This window comes from Tyto alba, unplaced genomic scaffold (assembly GCF_018691265.1).
Source record: "Tyto alba isolate M040663 unplaced genomic scaffold, T.alba_DEE_v4.0 Super-Scaffold_22, whole genome shotgun sequence".
Classification (NCBI taxonomy): domain Eukaryota; kingdom Metazoa; phylum Chordata; class Aves; order Strigiformes; family Tytonidae; genus Tyto; species Tyto alba.
The window spans coordinates 17,828,446-17,850,579 of NW_024881296.1; the positions used below are offsets into that span (position 1 = coordinate 17,828,446).

At 44.6% G+C, this 22,134-nt stretch overlaps 3 protein-coding genes and 1 non-coding gene across 4 annotated transcripts; 2 read left to right on the plus strand and 2 right to left on the minus strand.

The window, feature by feature from the left end:
* Positions 1-40: 40 nt before the first annotated feature.
* Positions 41-3,560, minus strand: MRPL18 (mitochondrial ribosomal protein L18). The gene is made up of 4 exons (XM_033011571.2): positions 2,874-3,560; positions 2,136-2,316; positions 783-1,017; positions 41-515 (listed from the first exon to the last, which is right to left on the minus strand). The coding sequence occupies exons 1-4, from the start codon at positions 2,935-2,937 to the stop codon at positions 444-446; spliced, it is 552 nt and encodes a 183-aa protein (XP_032867462.1). The 5' UTR covers positions 2,938-3,560; the 3' UTR covers positions 41-443.
* A 341-nt stretch (positions 3,561-3,901) lies between these two features.
* TCP1 (t-complex 1) lies at positions 3,902-12,219 on the plus strand. Its single transcript, XM_033011569.2, has 12 exons — positions 3,902-4,062; positions 5,386-5,471; positions 6,024-6,152; positions 6,740-6,837; positions 7,173-7,283; positions 7,973-8,154; positions 8,611-8,737; positions 9,057-9,232; positions 9,827-9,950; positions 10,999-11,191; positions 11,502-11,665; positions 11,918-12,219. The coding sequence occupies exons 1-12, from the start codon at positions 3,990-3,992 to the stop codon at positions 12,129-12,131; spliced, it is 1,677 nt and encodes a 558-aa protein (XP_032867460.1). The 5' UTR covers positions 3,902-3,989; the 3' UTR covers positions 12,132-12,219.
* On the plus strand, positions 4,693-4,828 carry LOC116965932. The gene has a single exon (XR_004409823.1). It is a non-coding gene; the product is annotated as a small nucleolar RNA SNORA29 (small nucleolar RNA).
* Positions 12,220-12,405: 186 nt separating the features above from the next.
* ACAT2 (acetyl-CoA acetyltransferase 2) lies at positions 12,406-21,174 on the minus strand. The gene is made up of 9 exons (XM_042795744.1): positions 21,024-21,174; positions 20,554-20,688; positions 19,103-19,284; positions 18,113-18,230; positions 17,236-17,379; positions 16,107-16,229; positions 15,218-15,372; positions 13,017-13,127; positions 12,406-12,644 (listed from the first exon to the last, which is right to left on the minus strand). Exons 1-9 carry the CDS (start codon positions 21,070-21,072, stop codon positions 12,477-12,479), a joined length of 1,185 nt encoding a protein of 394 aa, XP_042651678.1. The 5' UTR covers positions 21,073-21,174; the 3' UTR covers positions 12,406-12,476.
* Between the last annotated feature and the right edge of the window lie 960 nt (positions 21,175-22,134).

Below are 22,134 nucleotides of genomic sequence, written 5' to 3' on the forward strand. Positions count from 1 at the left end.
GCTGCAACAAACCCGCCAAAGAGACTTAGGGGACGTTTAATCTTCTCACCGAGTTCAGCACGTAACTTTATTACAGTTCTAAACATTCACATGATGACTGCATTTTGCAAAATTAGACTGACGCAGTACAGGGATCCAGTATCTAAGCACTTCCAGAGTTCAGGTTAGAACAAACACAAAATCAAAAAGAAAATTAAAATTATTGAATTCTGAAGAAAATTCTGTTAACCCGTCAGGCTGAACTATGGTAACAGTTTATTCCAGCCTTAAAGGCGTTGATAACTTCAGAATCAAGAATATGATACACTTCTGTCCATTTAAAAACATTTTATTATAAGATGCCATGTTCCAACTTTTTCCAGCTCCGGACCTTCACTGTGCTGGTACACACCCCTAAAGAAGTGATCATTGATCCTTGGAAAGTTTTCCCAATGGCCTCCACTTTACTGATAGATTCTTCGTGGCTCACGCAGAACGACACCGCCCTCCTCCATAGCTTTTTCGAATTCCTTAATCTTGTTCAAAAGAGAGAGATGTGAATGAATACAAAGAAAAAACATCAGCACTGAAATATCAGTGGGGACATGTTGTGTGGAGGGGCAGAGGTTAACAGCCTCACTGAAGCACAGTGCCAGGAACTGCAGCTTGTCAAAAGCTACCCTTTTGAGTGTTGCAAGAAGGGACTGTCAAACCACATAAGAAAATTAATGGTAGAAGAGGAGTAAAATTAATGTTTAAAAAGGAAAAAAGGGCCAAATAAATGTAAGGAGATGGGTACTTGCCGAGTCACAACGATATTCCCAGGGGATAATAGCTTTAAAGTTCACAAAGTTGATTCCTGCTTCCAAACAGCGCTGTGCCATTACACGGCCAAGGTTTTTGCATGCTGATACTCCCTTGGGACTGTACAGGTGTCTCTTTATGGCCCACTCTCGGGTAGAGGCAGATACCACAACATCTCCGTTACAGCGCTCAACAAAGGCTTCTACATAATGCTGTGTCCGCTCAAACCGTAACCTGAGTGAAGAAATAACATGGGATTGTGATGCCTTTTCCAGACGCAGAGAGAGAACGCACTGAAATACTTAAATGCCTGACTCACTTTATGAAATAAAAGTGAACATACTAAAACTATTAATACAATAATCAATTCTTAGTATCACTTTTATTACCTAGGGTTTTGCTTATTAGGACGCAGAATAGGACAGAATATTACCAGTTCAGCAGAGTGACATTCCAAGAACAACTTTTCACCAGTGAGTCCTACGCTGCCTCATGGCAGCACTTGCTCCAAGCCAAGCACCGCACACCTGCACAGCACAGGACGGGTGCCTGCAGGACGTGCCAGGGGAACTGCTCCAGCCAAAATGTAACTTTAGTCTGCTACGCAGTCTCTTAAAGGCTTATGCCTACCCAGCAGGTAACAACTTGTCAGGATCAGCAAGTGGTCAAGCAGTACTTCATAAGCCCTAGCACATAACCACAGAGTACTAGGAGAAACTATTTCGTACCGCACTGAGACAATATAAGATTTGCAGGTATGAACAAACTGGATGTGGTTCTTCCCTCAAGAACAAAATGATGATTTTGAATCCCCAGCTTAAAATGAACTTATATTCCAGAGAACAAGCAAGCAGCATTTTCTTAACAAAAAAAAAAAAAAAAATTAAAAATGAAAAAAATATCACACTCCCTCCAAACAAAAAACAAATGAAAACAAAATAAAGCAAAACAAAACAAAAACACATAAAAAACCCCCAAAAAACAAAAACCCAGACTAATTATGGTGCCTCAAATAAAACAACGGTGCATGGTCAGCACAGGACTAGGAGAATCCTAAGTTAAACAGCAGTTTCTTAAACAGTATTACTGCTACCTTAACTACAGATGGAAATATCTTCAAGGCATATACTAACTTTCACATGATGCTAGCCTACTATTCTCTGAACACAGAACATACCTGTTGATTAAGAACAGCTAAGGGGGCAACTGATTCAGCAATGCAAAAGGCACATTTTGTAGAATTTCCACCTGGTGGGTTTCTGGGGTTTGGCTTTGTGGAGGGTTTTTTTTCGGTTGGTTGGTTATTTTTTTCTTTTGGAGTCTTCGATTCTGCTGATGGCTTTCTGACTCACCTATGCCAGAATTCACGCTTTGGCCATGTTGTCTTCCAGCCACGCTCCTTCCTAGCCAGGGCCAACTGCTCCAAGTTCCGAGGATTCCTGTTAGTGAACTCTGGGGCAACAACCTCATTTTCACTTGTGTCCACTTCAGTCTCAGTTTTGAGACTAGCTGTAGTTGATGCAAAATGAAGACCTGGGGGGAGAGCAGGAAATAAAATCCCAGAGACTTAAAAAAAAAAATATATATAGTACAAGTAGTAGAACGGATATAATACAGAATGATGCAGCTTGTACAGTCAGCAAGGCAAAATCAGCTATTTTTTTAAGAAACACTAAATTGGATTATCAGAACTCAACCTGTTTCCCCAATTTATGAGGTGAACTGTACACTCAAAATGAAAAGTATGTTAAGTTTTAACAATGGTTCGAAACCCACCCATAAGATGCATGACTAGAAGATCCCTAGGATTAAGGCTTTATGAAACACTGAAAGTGAAGTACAAGAAGAACCAGTGACAGCTCTACCAAATAACAAGGCAAAAATCCCCGATGCTGCGAGGCTAATCACCACGAATTAACCTAACAAACACGAATTGGGCGTTAGGCTTGCGAACTCCCTCAGCTACTCAACTCCTGGGTCCCGGGAGGCCGCGGGAACCTCTCATCGGCGTGACGGGCAGAGGCTCTCCCTGTCAGCCCGGCCGTCACAACCCGGGGCGGCGGAGCACCCCCCTCGGGGGCTGAGCTTACCCGCTCCGAGTGCCCGGAGCCCAGCGGCCGCCAGCACCGGGCGGCTGCAGCTGTTCAGCGCCATGGGGAGCCGTCGCCCGGCGCGGCGGAGGGCGGCAGCCACCTCCCCGCCGCTGCGCTGCGCTCCGCTCGGGGTCACCTGCGCGCCGCCATCTCGGCGAGGCCGCGCTTCCCCCGGAAGCGGCCTCGGGGGACTTCCGCCCGCCCTTGACGCCAGACGGAAGCGGCGGCCGCCCCGGCTCCCGTTCGGCCGGGAACGGCAGTGCTGTGGCAGTCGCGCCTTACAGAACAAAGCAGAAGGCGGAGAGCTTCTTTAGTTTTTTCCTCTTGGGGAAAGGCCGAGAGGAAATACGGGAGCGGGTCTAAGACGGAGCGGCGCCCAGGAAGCGGGCACGCGCGCGTGGTAGGGCGGGGAGGGGGGCTCCTACAACAAGCTACCAGGAAGAGACCAGAGCCGCTACAAAAACTGCCCATCCTCTACCCTTATTAGTAAAAAAAATCGCTCGTTCTGCGCCGCGGACTGCGACTCTTCCGCTACTGAACCGGGCGGAAGCGGCGCCGGCAGCCGCGCAATGCCGTCTACCCCTCAGGCGGCGGGGGCTAAGCCACCCATCCCGCTCCCCGTCCCCGGCCGCTGTGGGGCTGTCCCGCGCTCTTGCGAACGCCGCGCCGCTCACGGGGACGGGAGGGGGGATGGGGACGCGTGTAGGGACGCGCCGCCGCCAGCCTACGCCGTTGGGCGGGCGGGCGGTCAGCCTGCCGCGCCGCGCCCCGGAGGGAGGGGGAGCGGCTCGGCGGGCTCCAGCGTGCGCGCGCCCACCCGCTCCAACCTTCTAGAACCTCCTAGAAGCGCCCCCTCCCTCCCCGTTACGGCGTGGCGGCTTTGTTCGGCCGCACGCACCAATCGCGGCTTGAGCCTGGGCAGTGCCGCGCGCTTGGATTGGGCAAGGCAGGGCGTGTCCCCGCCCCCTTCCCCCGACGCGCGCGCGCAGGGGCGGTCCCTCCGGCCTGTGCCGGGGGGCGGGCGGTACCCAGCGTTCCCTGCGGCCTTCCGGCCATTCTGCGTCTCCGCGCGCTGCTTCACCTGTCGGTGGCGCGCCGCGGCCGGGCGGGAAGATGGCGGCGATGGAGGGGCCTCTGGCCGTGTTCGGCGAGCGGACCAGCGGCGACACCATCCGCACGCAAAACGGTAACGGCCGCGCGCTGCCGACAGGGGCGTGCATGGGCGGCGGGACATAAAGGAGGCGACACGGGGCGGCCGTTAGTGCCGCCATGTGCTTGCTCGCCTCTGCCCCCGCCCGGAAAGGGCCTCGCCCTGCCGCCAGCTTCTCTCAGGCCCAAGCCCTCGGGAGGGCCGCCGCCGCCGTCGTCTCGGTGGCCGAGCGCTCCCGCTCGCGGGCGCCTGTACCTTAGTGGGGAAGGAGCGGCCGGGGAAGCTTACTGGTCCACAGGCGCAGAAAAATAACCTGCTCCTGGAAGTAGGGACAGTCCTCGACTGTAGTCTCAAAAGGTTCCACATTTCTCAGGATTTTATCCCAGGTCTTGGGAGAAGGCTGCAAATTCCGCGACTGTTAATTTCTGAGTAGATAAAAGACGGAGGAGCTGAAGACCTGATTCCTGATAATCGTTAGTCTTACAGCTCTAACTATACTTTAAGGAAAACACGTAGAATGAGACCATAATCTACAGATGAGCTTCTGTTTGGTAATGGCACCTTTGATACAGCGGTTATTTCTTTCAGAATGCTGCTATTACTCCTCCAAAGCAAAAGACATAGTTACATTGTTTGAAGTTCAAAGGGAAGGTCTGACTTTTAACCATTCCCATTATACTACCACTTTTTCAATTTCCAGATTAAGTGGCTATGCTTGTGGGATAAAGAAAAACTTGCCACGGTCTGAAGGAAAAGGTTGATTGTATCTTTTTCCTATATGAAGTTGGCAAAACATCCTTTAAACAAGCCACTGTGTTAGAGATTTCATGTTATTTTAGTAGTGAATAAAATGTCACTTTTGACTTCCTTGATTTAGTTACAGAGTAAGTATGTTGTTTCAGTCACGGACATGATCAAGACAAAAAAATGTGCTACTAGTTGATATATGGTGATACCATTGTTCTGTATCTGCCTAGAACCAAGGAGTAAATGAGTGAAGTTTCATGGGATGACTTACTGCTGCCAAACGAAACCGTGCTGCCAACCTCTGCTACGCTCTTCTGACCTCAGTAGTGTCCTCCATTTTACCAAGCCAGCAGAAAACAATTCTGAGCAGTTAGTTTTGCCAGGTTAGTTAGCTGAACCAGCTTGGAGGGAAGAGTGAGGTTTGGCATAGATTGTATTTTTCAGTAGCAGAAAGCCATTACTAGCTTAGCTAGGCTGAAGCCTAATCCTGAGTTAATACACTTATATCTCAAGTTTCTGAATCACAGGTTCTTGGCACATTTTCTTGTAAACCTGAATCACCTCGAAGTTGGAAAGATAAAACTTTTTTCTTTTTTTCTTTCACTTACTCAGTTACTGCTGCATCTGCTATTGCCAATATTGTGAAGAGTTCCCTTGGACCAGTTGGTCTGGATAAGATGTTGGTGGATGATATTGGGGTAAGTAAGCTTTCTTAAGAAGTGTCAGGAGGACTTAGAAGTACTGGTCAAATTCACGGGAATTAATATCACCATTGAAGTCAGGCCTTGTGATGGCATTGACTCGTATATCCTGGTCTCCACATGAGGAAAATTTAAAAAAAAAAAAAAATCCCTTAAGAATTTTAAAGCAGTATACCATATTTCATATTTTTAAATATTTCAAGCAAATGGGAAAGATTTGCCATTTTGCAGGTTGCTGTAATAAAATACTGTATTAGAGGGTATTTATTGCCTCACTAGTAATCCAGTATGTGCAAAATGTTTGATGAGTTTGTGTAACATAAAGACTTTTTTGATAAGAAGAAAATACAGATTCAGCACTGGTAATATTTCTGTTGTTACAATGGGACTCCTAGTTAAAAGCGTTCAGTAAACATTTAGTATAAGTAGTTACTTGAATTGATATTTGCAGAAAGTAATTAACTTTCATTTGTGTGAATGTTACTAAACACAAAAGTAAAAACATAATCGAAATACACTTCGTAATAACATTTGATTTCTGAAAATTAGGACGTGACCATTACTAATGATGGTGCAACCATTCTGAAACTGCTCGAGGTGGAACATCCTGCTGCAAAAGTTCTTTGTGAGCTGGCAGACCTGCAAGACAAAGAGGTTGGCGATGGGACAACCTCAGTGGTATGTACAAAGTGTTACAGGCAGATACAACGAAAGTCAGCATTCCGTTATCTCAGTGTGGCTTTTGATTTATCTGTTATGAATCCTGATGCAGTGTCGAATCAGCTGCACAGAATGAAAAACCTTGGAATTGACTGAATATAAGAATTTTTTAAAAGTAGGTTATAGGATAAAGGAATTAGGCTTGTGGATTTTTCAGAAATGCTAGTTTCCATACGCAGCTGATGCTCTGGAATGGGATTTGCTTACTGCAGTTTCATTATTTATTTTTTGATTTCTTGAAGGCTGGGGATAGATTCTGAATTAAAGTTTTTAATTTTAACAACCCTGAGAAATTAAGTGTTAAGACTAATAAGGATGCTGAGTGTTGAAAGCTTGTCTGAGACTTTTGACAACTTGGGGGTGGGGGCCAGGGGTGGAATCAGCTGGCTTTTACCTGGTATCAGAATCTATTTATAATTTTAGGTTGCAAGTACTTGTTTCCCCTGAGTATACTTTAGACAACTGTTTGTGATTCTGTTTTCCACTTAAGGGCAACAGGTTTGGTTGTATGGAATACAGGTATTTAATGTTTGTATTTCAAACAGGTAATTATTGCTGCAGAACTTCTGAAAAATGCAGATGAGCTAGTGAAACAGAAAATTCATCCTACCTCCATTATTGGTGGATACCGACTTGCTTGCAAGTAAGAGACTAATACAGTTGACGTACATTGTGTTTTTTAAGGGACAATAACTGAATGGTTTTTGTTTATTTCTGTATTTGTAACTGTGTTAATACAGACTTCTTGGTGCAAAGTGGATGTGGTGGTTTGCTGGGGGGGTGGTTATTTTTGTTCTGGTTTGTTTTTTTAATTTTGTATTTTTGTAAGCACATAACTGTCACATTCCTATCTTAGAAGAGGAATTGATTTCATGACTGTGTTCTTTGAGGTAACATTTAGAAGGGCTGAAAACATGTAAGATTTTTGTCTTTTTGTGGGGTTGAAATTCTTGACCAGTATTTGTCTTTATTCCACAGGGAAGCAGTTCGCTACATCAATGAAAATCTTATTATTAACACAGATGAATTGGGCAGAGAGTGCCTAATTAATGCTGCTAAAACATCCATGTCCTCTAAAATTATAGGAATGTATCCTTTAACTTGATCAAGTTAGTTCAGTGAGAGTGCTCAATTGGAAAGCTGGAGTAGCTGGGCTAGTTGCCTTTGCAGCAGTTCTTATCAATGAGGTATTCAGTCTGTCGTTTTGCTAGCAGGGGTGTGAAAAATGTTGCACAGATACTGTTTCCTGACATGGGAAAACATGTTCATACTCTTCTATTTTATTTAAACCTGGTTAGGCACGTAACAATAGCTTTAACAGTGTATTGTTTCCTTAGTACTGCATGTTAGTGAGACTAGATAAGGAATTGTGTGAATGGGAGAATGCCTTACAGAAGTCAAGTACTTGGGGAGTGAAACGAGAGGAAAGAAGGTTGCAATTTACTTCCGCACTTACAGAAAAACGTGCATTTTTGGCTTTTCTGCTAACAAGGGAATGCAGACTGACCATAGAATAGGTATTTTTGTTAAGGAACAAAAGGTGTGTAAGATGCAGGCATCTCACTAGCCTGTCCTAATTTTCTTACCAGTGTTTCAGCTTTAAGAATTACTCGTTTCTTTAAGGCTATGGTAAAGCAAGCTAGCACTTCCATGCGTTTCTGGAATTCTTTTTTGGAAACAGTTTTTGACTCTTAGTTTGGGCACTGTTGGTGGCCTTGTTTTCTTCTTAAGCATAATACTAGTTTTGTTCTTCAGTTTTAACCTTAACAGCATTTTAGAGATGGTGATTTCTTTGCTAATATGGTGGTGGATGCTGCACTGGCAGTTAAATACACAGACCAGAAGGGTCAGGCTCGATATCCAATCAACTCGGTTAATGTTTTGAAGGCACATGGCCGCAGCCAGAAAGAGAGCATACTTGTGAATGGTTATGCTCTGAACTGTGTGGTGGGCTCACAGGGTAAGAACATGCTATGTTTCATAAAGCTCTTGTGTGAACGCAGTCCTCTTAGTCTGTCTGCATGGATCTTAATGACTGCATTAGTTGCAAATCACGCGGGCTTTAAATTCCAGAACAATTAAACAAGAACGCAGAAAAAACTTACCACTTCAGTAGTGGTTTCTAGGCTAGGTAAGCTACTGTGGTTTCCCTAGGTGAGTATCAGAATGGTAACACTGTGATCTTCTGGAACATAAGTGTCTCCTTTGTTGGGGGGAGCCAGTGTCTGGTTTGTAGGGAACTGTTACATTTAGCAGAGCTGTGGTGTTTTTCTGTACTAAGGCAGAACTGGAAGTGGAGAAACAAACTGAATAGAAATCTGAAATGTGAAAGTAGCAGTTTCAATCTCTAATACTAACAATGTTCTGTTAACTTGATCTGATAAAATGCTTTTTCTTTCTTGTTTTCTCTCGTCAGGTATGATCAAGAGGATACTTAATGCAAAGATTGCATGCCTTGACTTCAGCCTGCAGAAAGCAAAAATGAAGCTTGGTGTTCAGGTTGTTATCTCAGACCCTGAGAAGCTGGACCAGATAAGGCAGAGGTGTGTGGAAACTTGAGTAACAGACAGTGGGGTTTCACAGGCTTGTTTTGGTCTCTTCAGTTGAGATGGCTCAATGTAATTTTGGCTAACTGTAATATGTAAAAATGTTGTAAATGTTAATATTACCCAACAATACCAAATATTAATGGTAAAGGTCTTTAATTCTGGAGGCAGAACTGGTATTAAGTCAGTTTGTGAGAAATCAGAGTATGTACAATGGTCCCTTCTTGCAAAGCTCTGCATTAAGATTTCAGGAAATGGATTGACAGACTGTGGTAGATTTTTAAATACATTTTCATAACTTAGACTATCCTTGCAGAGAGTCAGATATTACCAAAGAAAGGATCCAGAAGATTTTGGCCACTGGTGCCAACGTTATTCTCACCACTGGAGGTATTGATGATATGTGTCTGAAATACTTTGTTGATGCTGGTGCTATGGCAGTACGAAGAGTTGTAAAAAAGGACCTTAAGCGAATTGCTAAGGCATCTGGAGGTATGTGTATATATACAAAAAATTTTTTCTTTCTTTCTTTCCTTAAACTGAAAGCTGTTGTTAGGGTATTAGTAACTGATTTTCAAAATACAGCTTCTTTAATATGCAGGCCATGTAAGGGAAGGAGGTTGAGTAGAGCTGCAGCAGAATCTGTATGTATTTAGAAGCCTTTATTAAGCACACATTCATAAGCCTCTGTTTGGAGAGTTAAGTACATTGTTTAGATAGTTCAAGGCAAATTAAGGACTCCTGAATCATTACACATGTACTGAAAAATACTCTGGTCCTATGCAGATTTTATCTGTGAATTCTTAAATTTGCAAAAATTATTTTCCTTGTTGTAAAGCACAAGAGCCTGTACTAGCTGTGGAAAACTGCTGTAAAAGTTGAGCAAAAATAGCAGTATTAATTATAAACTACAGAATATTGAATTGCTACCTGAGAATTAGAAGTGCCGTTAAATGTAAGAAAAACCTACTTATGCTGCTTTTATTTGTGTTTGCAATTTCTGTGTTTGTATGACTGTTCTGGGAAGTCAGCAAAGGATGTGCTGGAATTGAATGCTAATTTCACTTCTTTGTTTGTTTGTTAAAGCCACCATATGTTCAACCCTTGCAAACCTTGAAGGCGAGGAAAGTTTTGAGGCATTAATGCTGGGACAGGCAGAAGAGGTGATTCAAGAGAGAATCTGTGATGATGAGCTGATTTTAATCAAGAAGTAAGGATCCTTTTTAAAAAAAGTCAGTTTTTTGTACACTTTCTACTGTTAGAGATAAAATCCCATTTATTTACTTCCATGCTATCTCAGTGATATGAGTAGTTACACGCATTGGAAAGAGGATACCAAGTCCACTGCAAATTAGAGGTGGGGCTGGACGCCTGTTTACCAACGATAATGTATGAGACAAGCAGCTTGCTAGATTGACTTCAAAAATGTTTATAAACAAAATTTTTAAACTGTCTTCCTTTTGCAGACAGTAAAGGGAAATGGTTACCATCTGAGTAATTTAATTTGAATAAGGAGGTGCAAGCTAAATCTTACCATTAATAGCGTAAGACAGGATTTACTTGTGCTAGTTTCATTGACAGTCGTCTGCTTGGTAGTGTGAAATGGACCGTATTGTTAAAAGGGTATTTTTTTGTTTGGTTGAGGGTTTTTCTGTTGTTCTTTTTTGAATGGGTAAGAAGAGCAACAGTTACTATCTGTCTACACACATGGTCTTTTCCTTGAAGGTTTTTATATGCCACTACTGTCTGGTACCTGAAGACCTGAGTATCCCTTTGTTCAACATGAACATCCCTCGGGTATTGACTCTTCCACTGCTTCCATATCCCTTCTCAGTATTCGACTTCCTGTAGTCTCACTTGTGTATGAATTAAATACTCTGACCATGGCACTTACGTGGCAGTTACATGACTGCTTCTACTCTAATGTTTTCAGTCATTAGCTCACTTCATGGCTATGCGAGAGAAGTATCTTAATAGAGAATTACATTTTTCCCCTGTTTGAGAAAACAACTTGCCTGTCATACTTTGTTGGGTAACTTTCTCTAAAAGACTAAAACTCAAACTAGGTTCTTGCATACTAGAAAATAAAATACTGACTTTTTAAGTTAGAATGCACATATCCTGCAAGGGTGTATAACAATGTTAAGACTTCCATTTAACGATTGAAAGAATCTGGCTCAGCAGAAAAATTTTAGCAAGACTAGTTTTAATTTATATTCTGTTCAGCACAACTGACTTCTGATTCCTTTTTCCCCTAGCACAAAGGCTCGTACTTCAGCATCAATTATCTTACGAGGAGCTAATGACTTCATGTGTGATGAAATGGAGCGATCTATACATGATGCTCTCTGTGTTGTTAAAAGGGTATTGGAATCCAAGTCTGTTGTCCCAGGTGGTGGTGCTGTAGAGGCAGCACTTTCAATATATCTTGAAAATTATGCAACCAGCATGGTAAGTCTTGCAGGAAGTAACAGTGTGCTTGTGTTAAACTAAGACAATGTAAATTTTCAGGTGTTTTTTTTCTACTAGAAGATGGTTCTGTGGTTCAGGAAAACCTCATCATTTTACAGAATGTAAGATGTTTCTTTAAAATGGAGGATATGAGTTATTCTTTCTCTGATAATTAGACTATGTGGTTCTTTGACCTAAAAATAGGTTTTGCATGACAAAACCCCTACCTACTATCAGTGCCCTTGATCGTGGCTGTATTTTTTCCTCTTTTGTTGCAGCAGTTGGTTTAAAAACTTTTTCCTTTTTCTAGGGATCACGTGAACAACTTGCAATAGCAGAATTTGCAAGATCCCTCCTAATAATTCCAAATACATTGGCAGTAAATGCTGCTCAGGATGCGACAGATCTCGTTGCGAAGTTGAGAGCGTTCCACAACGAGGCTCAGGTTAACCCAGATCGCAAAAATCTGAAATGGCAAGTATCTAGCTCAAGGAAGGCTATTAAAACCAAACTGGGTTGGTGACTTAAATGGAAAATTGTTCTGCCAGTTTACTGAACCATGATTTGCATGTAAAAAATTAGTGTACATTATCACTAAACTCCTCCCTCTGTCCTTCAGTCCTATATACTAGCCCCTGGGACCTAGTAGTAGCAGCTAAACAGCATGCTCCCAACTGTATTTCTACTTTTCCTACCTCTCCATCTGACAATATTCCTTTTTTGCAGGATTGGTCTTGACTTGATCAATGGAAAACCTCGTGATAACAAGCAAGCTGGTGTTTTTGAACCAACCATGGTCAAAACTAAGAGCCTAAAGTTTGCAACAGAAGCTGCCATTACTATTCTTCGAATTGATGATCTTATTAAACTGCACCCCGAAACTAAGGAAGAGAGAGGGTGCTATGAGGATGCAGTTCACTCTGGAGCACTTGAAGAATAACTTAGGTTTTATTTATGTTTGTCTAACTTACACTTCCCACTCTTACACCTAAAATATTAATAAAACAAGTGGTTGAGTGCTGCTGCTATTTTCTTGTGAACAGATTAATTTTTGAAAGTGTGGTTGGTCCTTGTGGTGAGAACTTCACACACACCAGATCTTAACAACCTGAGTGCATGCAGAAGCCACTGATCTTTTTCTCTTCAAGGCAGTGTTTGAGTGGCAAAAAATTAATGGAGTAAGCTTATTTAATTTTAGGCAAAGCACCCAAATGTAAGGTCCATGATCATAAGTTTATTAGTAAACTGTGTCAAAGCTAGTTCACAGTAGCTGTTCTATTCGCCTTCATCTCTCAACGCACATGGCTATTCCCATTCCTCCTCCTATACAGAGAGCAGCAACACCACGTTTTCCACCCGTTCGTTCCAGTGCATGTAGAAGAGTAACAAGGATGCGACAACCAGAGGCACCAAGAGGGTGGCCAAGAGCAATAGCTCCACCTTGGATATTAATCTAAAAAAAAAAAAAGCCAATACAGAAAGTCAAGGAATCATTTAACTAGCTTCGTTGAGTTTCAATGCGAATGATGTGGCAAATACAACTTCCACCAGCAAGTTCAAATTCTGAAGTTAATTGTATGTTTGCTTAAGCAGTTACGTGGCTTTGCATACAAATCCCCTGGGCTCCCCATGTGGCCTGTTCAGCCAGGAACCTGTGCCTGCGAGCAAAGCAAGCCTGCAGCAGCCTAAGGAAATGCCAGCTGGGGTTCCCATCCTTTTTGCTTATGGCAAAGTGATTGCGAGAGGACCCTTCCCCCCTCTAGAATGCAACCCAGATGCTCAGAATGGAACCACTTTGAATTACAGCCTGAAATACACTCGTTACCTTTTCTGGATTTACTTTCAGTTCTTTTGCTATTGCTACAGATAGCGATGCAAAGGCTTCATTAATTTCAAACAGGTCAACTTGTTCCAGAGTCCAACTGGCTTTGTCAATCTGAGAAAACAAATAGAGACTTTATCATCTTTTAGGTCTTCCTCAGTACGGGAGGAAGCTTTTCATAAGACTTAAATGGTGCAATCTGAAGCTACCACTTCTAGAAATTTGAAGGAAACTTTTTTTTTTTTATAGCCAGGGTTGATAGAATTCTTAAAGACAGACAAAAGTGTCAGCAAAAGTCTACAATGTGCTGTAACATGCTGGCTGCTCTTAAAAAAGTCTTGCCTAATTTTGCACACATAGAGTGGTGGTGCAGTTGCAGGAATCAAACCATATGTGGTGCCCTTAATAGAGCAAGTACTGTTTTCAAAAGTAGGTGTTACCAGTGTAAAAGCAAGTTTTTCAGGACATAAATCTGACTCCATTAGAGATTCTCTGCTTAATACAGATTTTTACATAGGAAAGAGTGAAATGACCCATTAGTGATGGGTGTCAAGTGTAATTTGTCCAGTCTCTTCTGCCTTTCAGAGTTGCTGTTTGAAACTTTTAACAGACAGCTAATTTGGAAGATGATTTGGCTCACATTTTCACTTGAGAAACTGTTGTGCAACTGTCTGTTTGGGTACAGGCTTAGGCATGTTTCACATATTTACATTTTTACTTCCACTCACTTTGTTTCTGACAGCAGTGCTTTATCTGCAGCAGTGATGTTTCACAACCAGCCAGCCAGACCAGTGCATCTCCCATGACTGCAGTTGAGGAGGAGGGCCTCTTTCTACCAGGTATTACAGAGACAGCATGGAAACTTCACCACCTGGTTTTACTATGATAGATTTACTATGCTGTTGTAACACTAAAATCCATGGCCTAGCCCTTCTCTCGCTATAAAGTGCTACTATGAAATTCTGAAGAGAGAAACTGATAATAGATGGAGGGTGTGACTAAAACACATTTCAAAGTTTACATTAAGAAGTAGTATGCCCTTTTCAGCATGCCTATAAAGTTATAGGTACTGCTAAATACAGCCTGTCTGTTCTACAGTTTAAACTAAAAATGTGTATTGTATACACATTTACAGTATTCTTGATTTAAAAGAACGGTTTGAGATCTGGTAAGAAAAAGCTTTATCATTACAGTTCTGATTTTCCCTTTAAAAGCCACAGAGCTTGGGTGAATTCAAGTGGCTTCTCCACTGCCAGGACACTTTGGAGATGAACAAAATAAGGCCACTACACAGTACAAATAGCACTAAGAATCAATACTAAAGCAATTCTTATCAGCTGTACAAGAGCCCTTTTCATAGTTCAGTTTTAACAAATAATCAGCTGGGGTTGCCGTGGGCTGCGCCTGTTACGAGCCAGCAGCGTGGGACCATAGGGCCTGCTCACTCGGGGCGTTTTATTTGGGAACCTTGTCCTGTGGATTGAAGACAGAGCGCATCAGTGGGTGCAGCAGTGGTCTGAGCATATTAGATGTGGTTCTGGAGTGCACCTTGTTTAATTTCACCTGAAACAAATCCAGTTGCAAGCTCCAACCCTTTCACAGGCCACACTAATGCACAAAGGGCACCATCACATTTGCTATGCAGATGCACTGCCCGGCCCTTTTCTCAGGGTTGTACTATTACAAATACAATCAGGCAGCGATCTGAAAATGAACCTGGCCAGACACAGCATCAGAACCGTATCGTGGCAGGGCCAAATCATCCCCAAATTAGGTTAATATACGCATCCATGAAATTCGATCTTTAGCCCCATGGGTTATCTGGGTGGCCTTCCACAAACTTGACTAGTTTATGCTCTGAACTCCATTCACACACCTATACTTTTTTTTTTCCAACAAATAGGCATTAGCCTGGTAGTGCTAGAGATCTTAATCTTATATACTCTCCACTATTTTAAGTCTTGTTTTCACTTAGTTTATTTTTTCTACTAGGTTTTCCTTAGAATAAAGAAAAACAAAGACAAGGTCAGAAAATGAAAAGCGATTACAAACGAGAGTTTTTAAGTGACAGATAGACAGACAGATAGACAGACAGATAGACAGACAGATAGACAGACAGATAGACAGACAGATAGACAGACAGATAGACAGACAGACAGACAGACAGACAGACAGACAGACAGATAGACAGACAGATTACTTACAGCTTGTTTTATTGCTGAAATGGGCCCTACTCCCATTATAGATGGGTCTATACCTGTCTGAGCCCAAGATACAATCCCAGCCAAAGGCATTAGACCTCTCCTAGCAGCTTCCGATTTCTTCATTACAATTACAGCTGCAGCTCCATCATTTATACCTGTGGAATGACAACTTGTATGTATTTATTGGGCTTTATGGCTTTTACTGTACAATATTTTCCTGCTTGCATAAGTTCACAACCTAGACAAAACAAAACTCACCAATCTTTTATTGCTTTAGGTCAATATTGTTCAGATCAGACAAGTCTGAACTCTGACAAAAACACCTAAAATGAGTAACATATCTATACTGCTGTAAATATGACACATTTGTGATTTCTATCTGGAAAGCAGCAGGTGTCAGAATTGAGGCACAATCTGACAAAGGAGCATATCAGATTTATTAGGTAGCCTTCGGAAGAGGTTGCATAAGGACCCAAGAAGTTTCAAAGCTCCCTGCAGCAGTAGAGTTAGTCCCACAGGAATAACATTTTCAAACACAAATTGTTAAGTTTTCCTTTGTCCAGATCTGCAGTATTAGAAACCACTGGACAGCTAGTTTTAAAATGAGAAGATTTAGTTTCTGTTTGTTCCAGCCTATCAAATATTGCTATTGTCCAAACACTTGTATTGCTTCATAGAAACCAAGCAAACAAAAAGACAACTCATCTGTAAATAAATCCTCCACCACAGTTATACTTGAGTTCTACCTATGTTGTCAAACACATTGCCATTTCCTGCAAAATGTATTCAGCAGTAACCACACTGCAGCCAAAACCCTTGCCGAGACCCTGCCATGAGCCACAAACAGTTACTGTTCTTTTCCATTTTGGTCTTAGCCAGACGGACCAACCTGAAGCATTGGCTGCTGTTACTGTCCCCGTTCCATCTGTCAGGAAACAGGGCTTTAACTTTGCCATTGTTTCCAAGTTGCTCCCATGTCGAGGGTGTTCATCTGTTTTAACTTCTATAGGACCTGCAAAACAGAGCATTATACTCACAGGAGGGTCTAATCAGACACACACGTCTCAAACAAAGCTGGTACAAACAACAGGCTGATGGGGAATAACCAACATGCCGTTCCTGTGTCACAGACAGCTTCCAACTCAGTGCAGTTTAACAAATTGCTCTAACGCTCCAGCTGCTTCTAGCAGGACACAGCTGGGTTTTCTGAGACAAAAACTAACAACTGAAATGCTCTCTAGTTGTACAAAAGCAGACCTTGTTCTTGCTGTCCCTAAGCCAATAGCTCTCTTCCAAGCAGAAGGCTATCTTCTGAATGATACCTGTAGGAATCTTGTTGCAAAGAGCAGTCAAGCGTCATTACATATTGTTATCTAAACCGGTATCAGGAAAGCCCTTCATTAGCTTGTAGCCAACCTACTGCCAGAACTTTTCCCACAGGATCTATTCAATGCAAATGTTGAAAAATTGGAAAATTCAGGTTTTGCATCCACCTCAGAAGGAACTGGAGGAATTCCCCTGCTCTGGAAACAGATCTTTGGCTCAAGCAGCGCCATAGGTCTGTTTATATCCCTAACAGACCTAAAGAGAAACATACTTCATATATATAACCTGATCTAGTTAATTATCTAGTAACCCTAATTATTGCCACTGTGTATTTTACTAGGTGGGCAACATTTGCCAAATCAACATGACTGTTGTAAGTTTGGTCCAGCAGGAGTCTAACAAAATGAAAAATACTGATTTTGGTACCCTATCCGAGCCCAGGTTAACTCAGCAGTTTGCCTGGCTGGTAATTACATCTCCAGTAAAACACAGTAGTAGTACTTGCAGAGCGCTACAGTTAGATATTCCACATCTGCACTGCTTCTCTCTTATTTAAAAAATAACGTCTGAAAGTTGAAAAAGAGAGCAACAGGCTAAGGCTGTGTAAGTGGGAAACCATACACTGGTTAAAGATGTAGTAACAGATTTTTTTTTCTTTAAAATTAGCTCTCATTACCCTTGTTCCCACCTACCTTTTTTAGAAGGTACAAGAACAGGAACAATTTCTTTTGTAAAATAGCCAGCTTTCTGTGCTGCTTCTGCCCTGTTTTGTGACTGTACAGCAAGTTGGTCTTGTTCCCCTCTGCTGACCTGCCACTGGTTGGCCACATTTTCAGCTGAAATAGGAACAAAATGCAAATTGCCATCAGGAAATGCTAACATTTTACATTTTAAATTATAAGCACAAAGGCAGTCACTAATGTTTGTTGTAGTAAACAGCTAAACTTGTTACACAGTTTAAATTTTTCCAATTTCCTCATTTTGTTTGTTCACGATTGTCTACCACGTTTTCTTCTGAGGGTGAAAATTCCTGTGCAGGATCTCCTCCCCGATGGTACACCAAGTTAAATACAAACACAGACAAGCTTTCCTAGTTTATTGCTTCTCTGGATTATCGTGCTCAGATCTCTCTACAGCTACTTCAGAGGAAGGAATGGTTCTGAAGCAATTCTGTTTCCTAAGTAGGGTCTGAAAAAGCAGTTGGCTGACTAGCCCATCCAGGATGCAATAACCTGAAGTTGCAGAACCATGTGTATCCACAGTATACTTTATGTAATTCCTGCCCACTGTAAATCTGTGCTGCTGAATGCTTCAGTTACATAGAGGAATTATTTTTCTTATTTTTCCTGAAATTAAACTGAATAGCTCAGACAGGAAAAAACAAACAAAGAAACAAACAAACAAAAAATGCCCTTCAATATTAGGGATTTCTTTAATTTTCATGACTGTGACTTATGGACAGCTTGAAACACCCTCTCTGAAACTTCACACTTCTGAAATTTCCTATCACTGAATTCTTCCCCCTGCCTTCCAGTTAACCATTTCACTTTCTGGACTGTCACCACTTACCTGTTATACCCATATGATACTGATAAAATGCATCAGTAAGGCCATCAAGGATTATAGTGTCCTGCAAGGAAGCCTCTCCCATTTTCACCCCAGCTCGCATGTGAATTACATGAGGTGCCTGCGAGAAGGTATTTCAAAAGGAGTTAGATGTTTTATATCTCCAGTCCACAATACAGCCAGACAGCTGAGGAGACAGACCCCTGCCTTGTGGCTGCAGGTAGCTGCCCCAGACCTCAGCAGTCTCCCAGGCTGCCCACTCTTGTCTCTCCCTCCGGAGCCTGCCAGCTGGCATGTGTGTTTGGCCAGGGCATTTCCCCGGGAGCAGATCACCAAGCAGCAAATGTTTCCTCTCCACAAATCGAATTAATCACCCCTGGGGCCATACAGCCGTGGGTCCCCCATTCTACCAGTCTGCTGTAGGTGGTTCCCGACCGCACTCCACTGCCAGTGAACGCCAACGTCACCCAGCACAGGCAGCCAGACAGCCCTGGCAGAAGAGGCCACCCCCTTCTTAGGCATCAGATCACTCGCCCGGCACCATTCCTCAATACAGACTTCATCTGAACACCTTGGCATAAAAGTGCTTCGCTTCCTTTCCAAGCTCAAACTGCTTGGTGAACAATGATGTTTCCAGTTATTCCTTCTCTGGGCTTCTTGCAACACAAACAAAAACCTCTCTATTGCCAGATGTCACAAGCAAATCATTCACCACAGCAGGGCTAGATGGAAATTAAAATGGAGTTTTAAATGTGGTGCGTGTTTGCCTGGCACCTTTTCAGTAACTACAGTATCAGGTCGTTAGTTTTTTTTTTTTTAAAAAAAAAAAAAAGCTACTGAAGTCAGCTGTTGCATGTGCAAATTCATTCCCAAGTGCAGAAACCCAAGCTACTCTTTCAATCTGCCTCCAGAGCGTTAGCCCAGGAATGCAGGGTTTCAACATAACTTAATGCCAGTAAGTCAGAGCAATGCGAGTGCAATCGTTTGCTTTACCTTGCTCATACTTTCCATGCCTCCTGCGACCACGATGCTGGAGTCTCCTGTCAGTATGGACTGAGCAGCCAGACATACTGCTTTCAAGCCTGACCCACAGATCATCTGGCAGCTCCAGGCGGGCACAGAGTAAGGGATTCCCGCAGCAACACTCGCCTGCCGGACTGGGTTCTGGCCAGCACCTACAGGAACAGGCAGCATTTTTGTCTGTTCTTAAAAAACAAATGTCGGCCTCTCGCCACTTTTTACAACAGGTACCCAATTCCACCAAAATTTAGAGCTCGCTGCTGTTTTCAGTTGATAGATAGAGAAGTTCCCAGCAGTAATCTGTAAACAGGAGGTCAGTTACCTCTCTCATTCATGCTGTTGATCAATAAAATACCTGCAAGATCAGGGACTTGCTACTGATAGTTTTACATCTGCAACTCTGCTTCTGATGAAACTTATCAGATGAAACACCAACTTCAAATTAGCACTAGCCTGTTGTACATGTGTAAGATGAGAGCTCATTTAAATTACTACTCGCTGAAGGGTTTCTTTTTGACATCTTCTCTGTATCACCAGCAGACAACTTTTCCTAAAAGTTCCTATGGAAACCGAAAGCACAATTATGCAAGGACAGTCCCGAAAGCTTCCATACTTTGTTGTCATCCTGATGGAGAGAGTAAGAATTCAAAGAAAACATTCTTCATCTGCACCTCCCCAGGCCAAAGTAATGCCATCTCTCTGTACGATAAGAAACAGACAAGGAGAGTGCATTATTCAGCAAGCTAAAAATATATAGGAGTCTGGATCAGCTTTAAGTAAGACAAAACTATTTATTTCCTTCACATTCTTCCTCATCTTTAAAATACAAATCTGCCCTGTGACTCTGCTGATTAAATATTACCCTGGAAAAAGCCATGGACCGTTCAAAACAAACAATTCCCTATCAGCTGCATTTTCATTACATCACTGTACTTGTCTCCAAGCCAGTGGCATCACAGATCTCGCAGGTCAGTCTCGTAGATAAACACAAAGGCAGGCCTCGCTCTTAAAATCTCTGAGTTATCATTACTTAATGATGTTAAATTTACGAGAGGAGGTGACCAACGCGAGAGCAGGGATGCTGTAACACAGAAAAGAAACTGACTTCCACGCAGACGCTGGTTCGCTACTTTGGAGACTTAAAAAACCCCTAAACCATCCCCCCCACGAGATCCCCTCCAAAACCCCAGCGACGGGTTTGGTCACCGGGAGCGTGCGGAGGAGCGGCCGAGGTGCCGCTCGAGTCCTTTGCCGGCGAACCCCATCCCGGGGCGCAAGGCGTGCGGCGCCGAAACCCGAGCCCCGGGCGGCTGCAGCGGGGCGCCTGCGGGCAGATGCGGCCGCGGCGAGGAAGCGACCCCCCCCCCCCCCCCGGTACCCCCCCCCCCGGCCGCGGGAAGAGGGGCTCCCCGCCGCCCGCGTACCTGCCGTGAGCACCTGGCCCAGGATCACCTCCGACACCTCGGCGGGGGCCAGCCCGGCCCGCCGCAGCACCTCCCGGATGGCGGCGGCGCCCAGCTCGTGTGCCGGCAGCGCCGAGAGGCCGCCGTTGAAGGAGCCTGGGCGGACACAAAGGAAGAGGGCTCAGCGCCGGGGGGCCCGGGGACACCCCCACCCACCCACCCCGCCCGGAGGGCTCAGCACCGGGGGGCCCGGGGACGCCCCCACCCACCCCGCCCGGAGGGCTCAGCGCCGGGGGGCCCGGGGACGCCCCCACCCACCCCGCCCGGAGGGCTCAGCGCCGGGGGGCCCGGGGACGCCCCCACACACCCCGCCCGGAGGGCTCAGCGCCGGGGGGCCCGGGGACGCCCCCACCCACCCCGCCCGGAGGGCTCAGCACCGGGGGGCCCGGGGACACCCCCACCCACCCACCCCGCCCGGCCCGGCCCCTCACCGACGGCGGTCCTGGCGGCCGAGACGATGACGACGGGGTCCGCGCTCATGGTGGCGGTGGCGGCGGTGAGGAGCGGGAGCCGCGGCCGGGGCGGGAGCGGAGCCGGCGCCGGGGCCGCCCCTCGCGTGGTGCCGGTCCCGCCCCTCGCCCGCCGCCGGGAGCGGGAGGGGGCGGCCCGCGGCGGGGGGGGGGGGGGGGCGGAGCTGGGCTGGCCGGCCGGCCGCTGCCGGGTCCCCCCACCCGCGTCCGGGGTCGGGGTGTCCGCTGCCAGCTATGTCCGGGCTGCGGCGATGGCCCGGCTGGGTTTCTGCGAAGCAAAGCACGCAGATCAGGTGTGCTGTCGTTACACCGTGGCCTTAAGGGCAGTTGGTTTATTTCGCGGGGTCGGCGTGAGCACTAAAAACACCAGCGGAATAATAATTTAAATCAAACCGCACGAAATTGCCGAGCCTTCGATCTGCTCAGTAACGGTTACTGACAGAGATTATCAACGCTTTTTTTTTTTTTTTTTTAATTTAGTAAAAACCTAACATACCTTTTTTTTTTTTTTTTAATATATTTTTGTTTTGTTTTAGCATAGGCAGTGCTACGCAGCAGGCCCCAAAGCCGCTTCTGTCTGACCTGCACAGAGGCCACCAGCGCTACCCCCGGGGCTGCCTCCGAGGGAGGGGGATGCTGCAAGGGGAAAGCTGGGGAGAGGGACCCGGTGCAGGGAGCAGAAGCTCCCTGGCAGGCACGGAGGCAGGGGCTGGAAAGAGGGGAGATGGCAGCAGCAACACCCAGCAGAACGGGCAGGCAGAAATGTTTCTGTGCAGGGAAATGGAGCTGGTAAGCCCAGAGATGTGGGATGGGGAGCAACAACATTAAGACATTTGGAGGAGGTAGGGACAGAGTAAAGGGAGGAACCTAGGGCATAAATCAAAGAAAGTAACAGCAGTAAAAAAAAAAAAAAAATAGATAGATGGGCTGAAATCAGTCATCTGTCTCACTGCCTAACTCTTCAGTCCGTACTCTTTCCTGCGCCAAGTCCTGTGCTGACCTGCTGGCCGAGCAGATGCTCAGCCTAACGGACGTGCCAGCCAAAGCACCGTGTTGAAGTTGCAACTGAAGG

Bases quoted from the DNA above. Each gene is read 5' to 3' on its own strand.
- MRPL18 (XM_033011571.2), bottom strand. From the start codon at position 2,937: ATGGCGCTGAACAGCTGCAGCCGCCCGGTGCTGGCGGCCGCTGGGCTC. The intron at 2,317-2,873 runs GTAAGCTCAGCC...CTCTCCCCCCAG, and splicing joins GCTCCGGGCACTCGGAGCGG to GTCTTCATTTTGCATCAACT. The intron at 516-782 runs GCAAGTACCCAT...CTTTTGAACAAG, and splicing joins GGGAATATCGTTGTGACTCG to ATTAAGGAATTCGAAAAAGC.
- TCP1 (XM_033011569.2), top strand. From the start codon at position 3,990: ATGGCGGCGATGGAGGGGCCTCTGGCCGTGTTCGGCGAGCGGACCAGC. The intron at 4,063-5,385 runs GTAACGGCCGCG...TCACTTACTCAG, and splicing joins CACCATCCGCACGCAAAACG to TTACTGCTGCATCTGCTATT. The intron at 11,666-11,917 runs GCAAGTATCTAG...CCTTTTTTGCAG, and splicing joins GATCGCAAAAATCTGAAATG to GATTGGTCTTGACTTGATCA.
- ACAT2 (XM_042795744.1), bottom strand. From the start codon at position 21,072: ATGAGCGCGGACCCCGTCGTCATCGTCTCGGCCGCCAGGACCGCCGTC. The intron at 19,285-20,553 runs GTACGCGGGCGG...CTGTTCCTGTAG, and splicing joins GGGCCAGGTGCTCACGGCAG to GTGCTGGCCAGAACCCAGTC. The intron at 18,231-19,102 runs GTAAAGCAAACG...ACCTTCTCGCAG, and splicing joins GCATGGAAAGTATGAGCAAG to GCACCTCATGTAATTCACAT.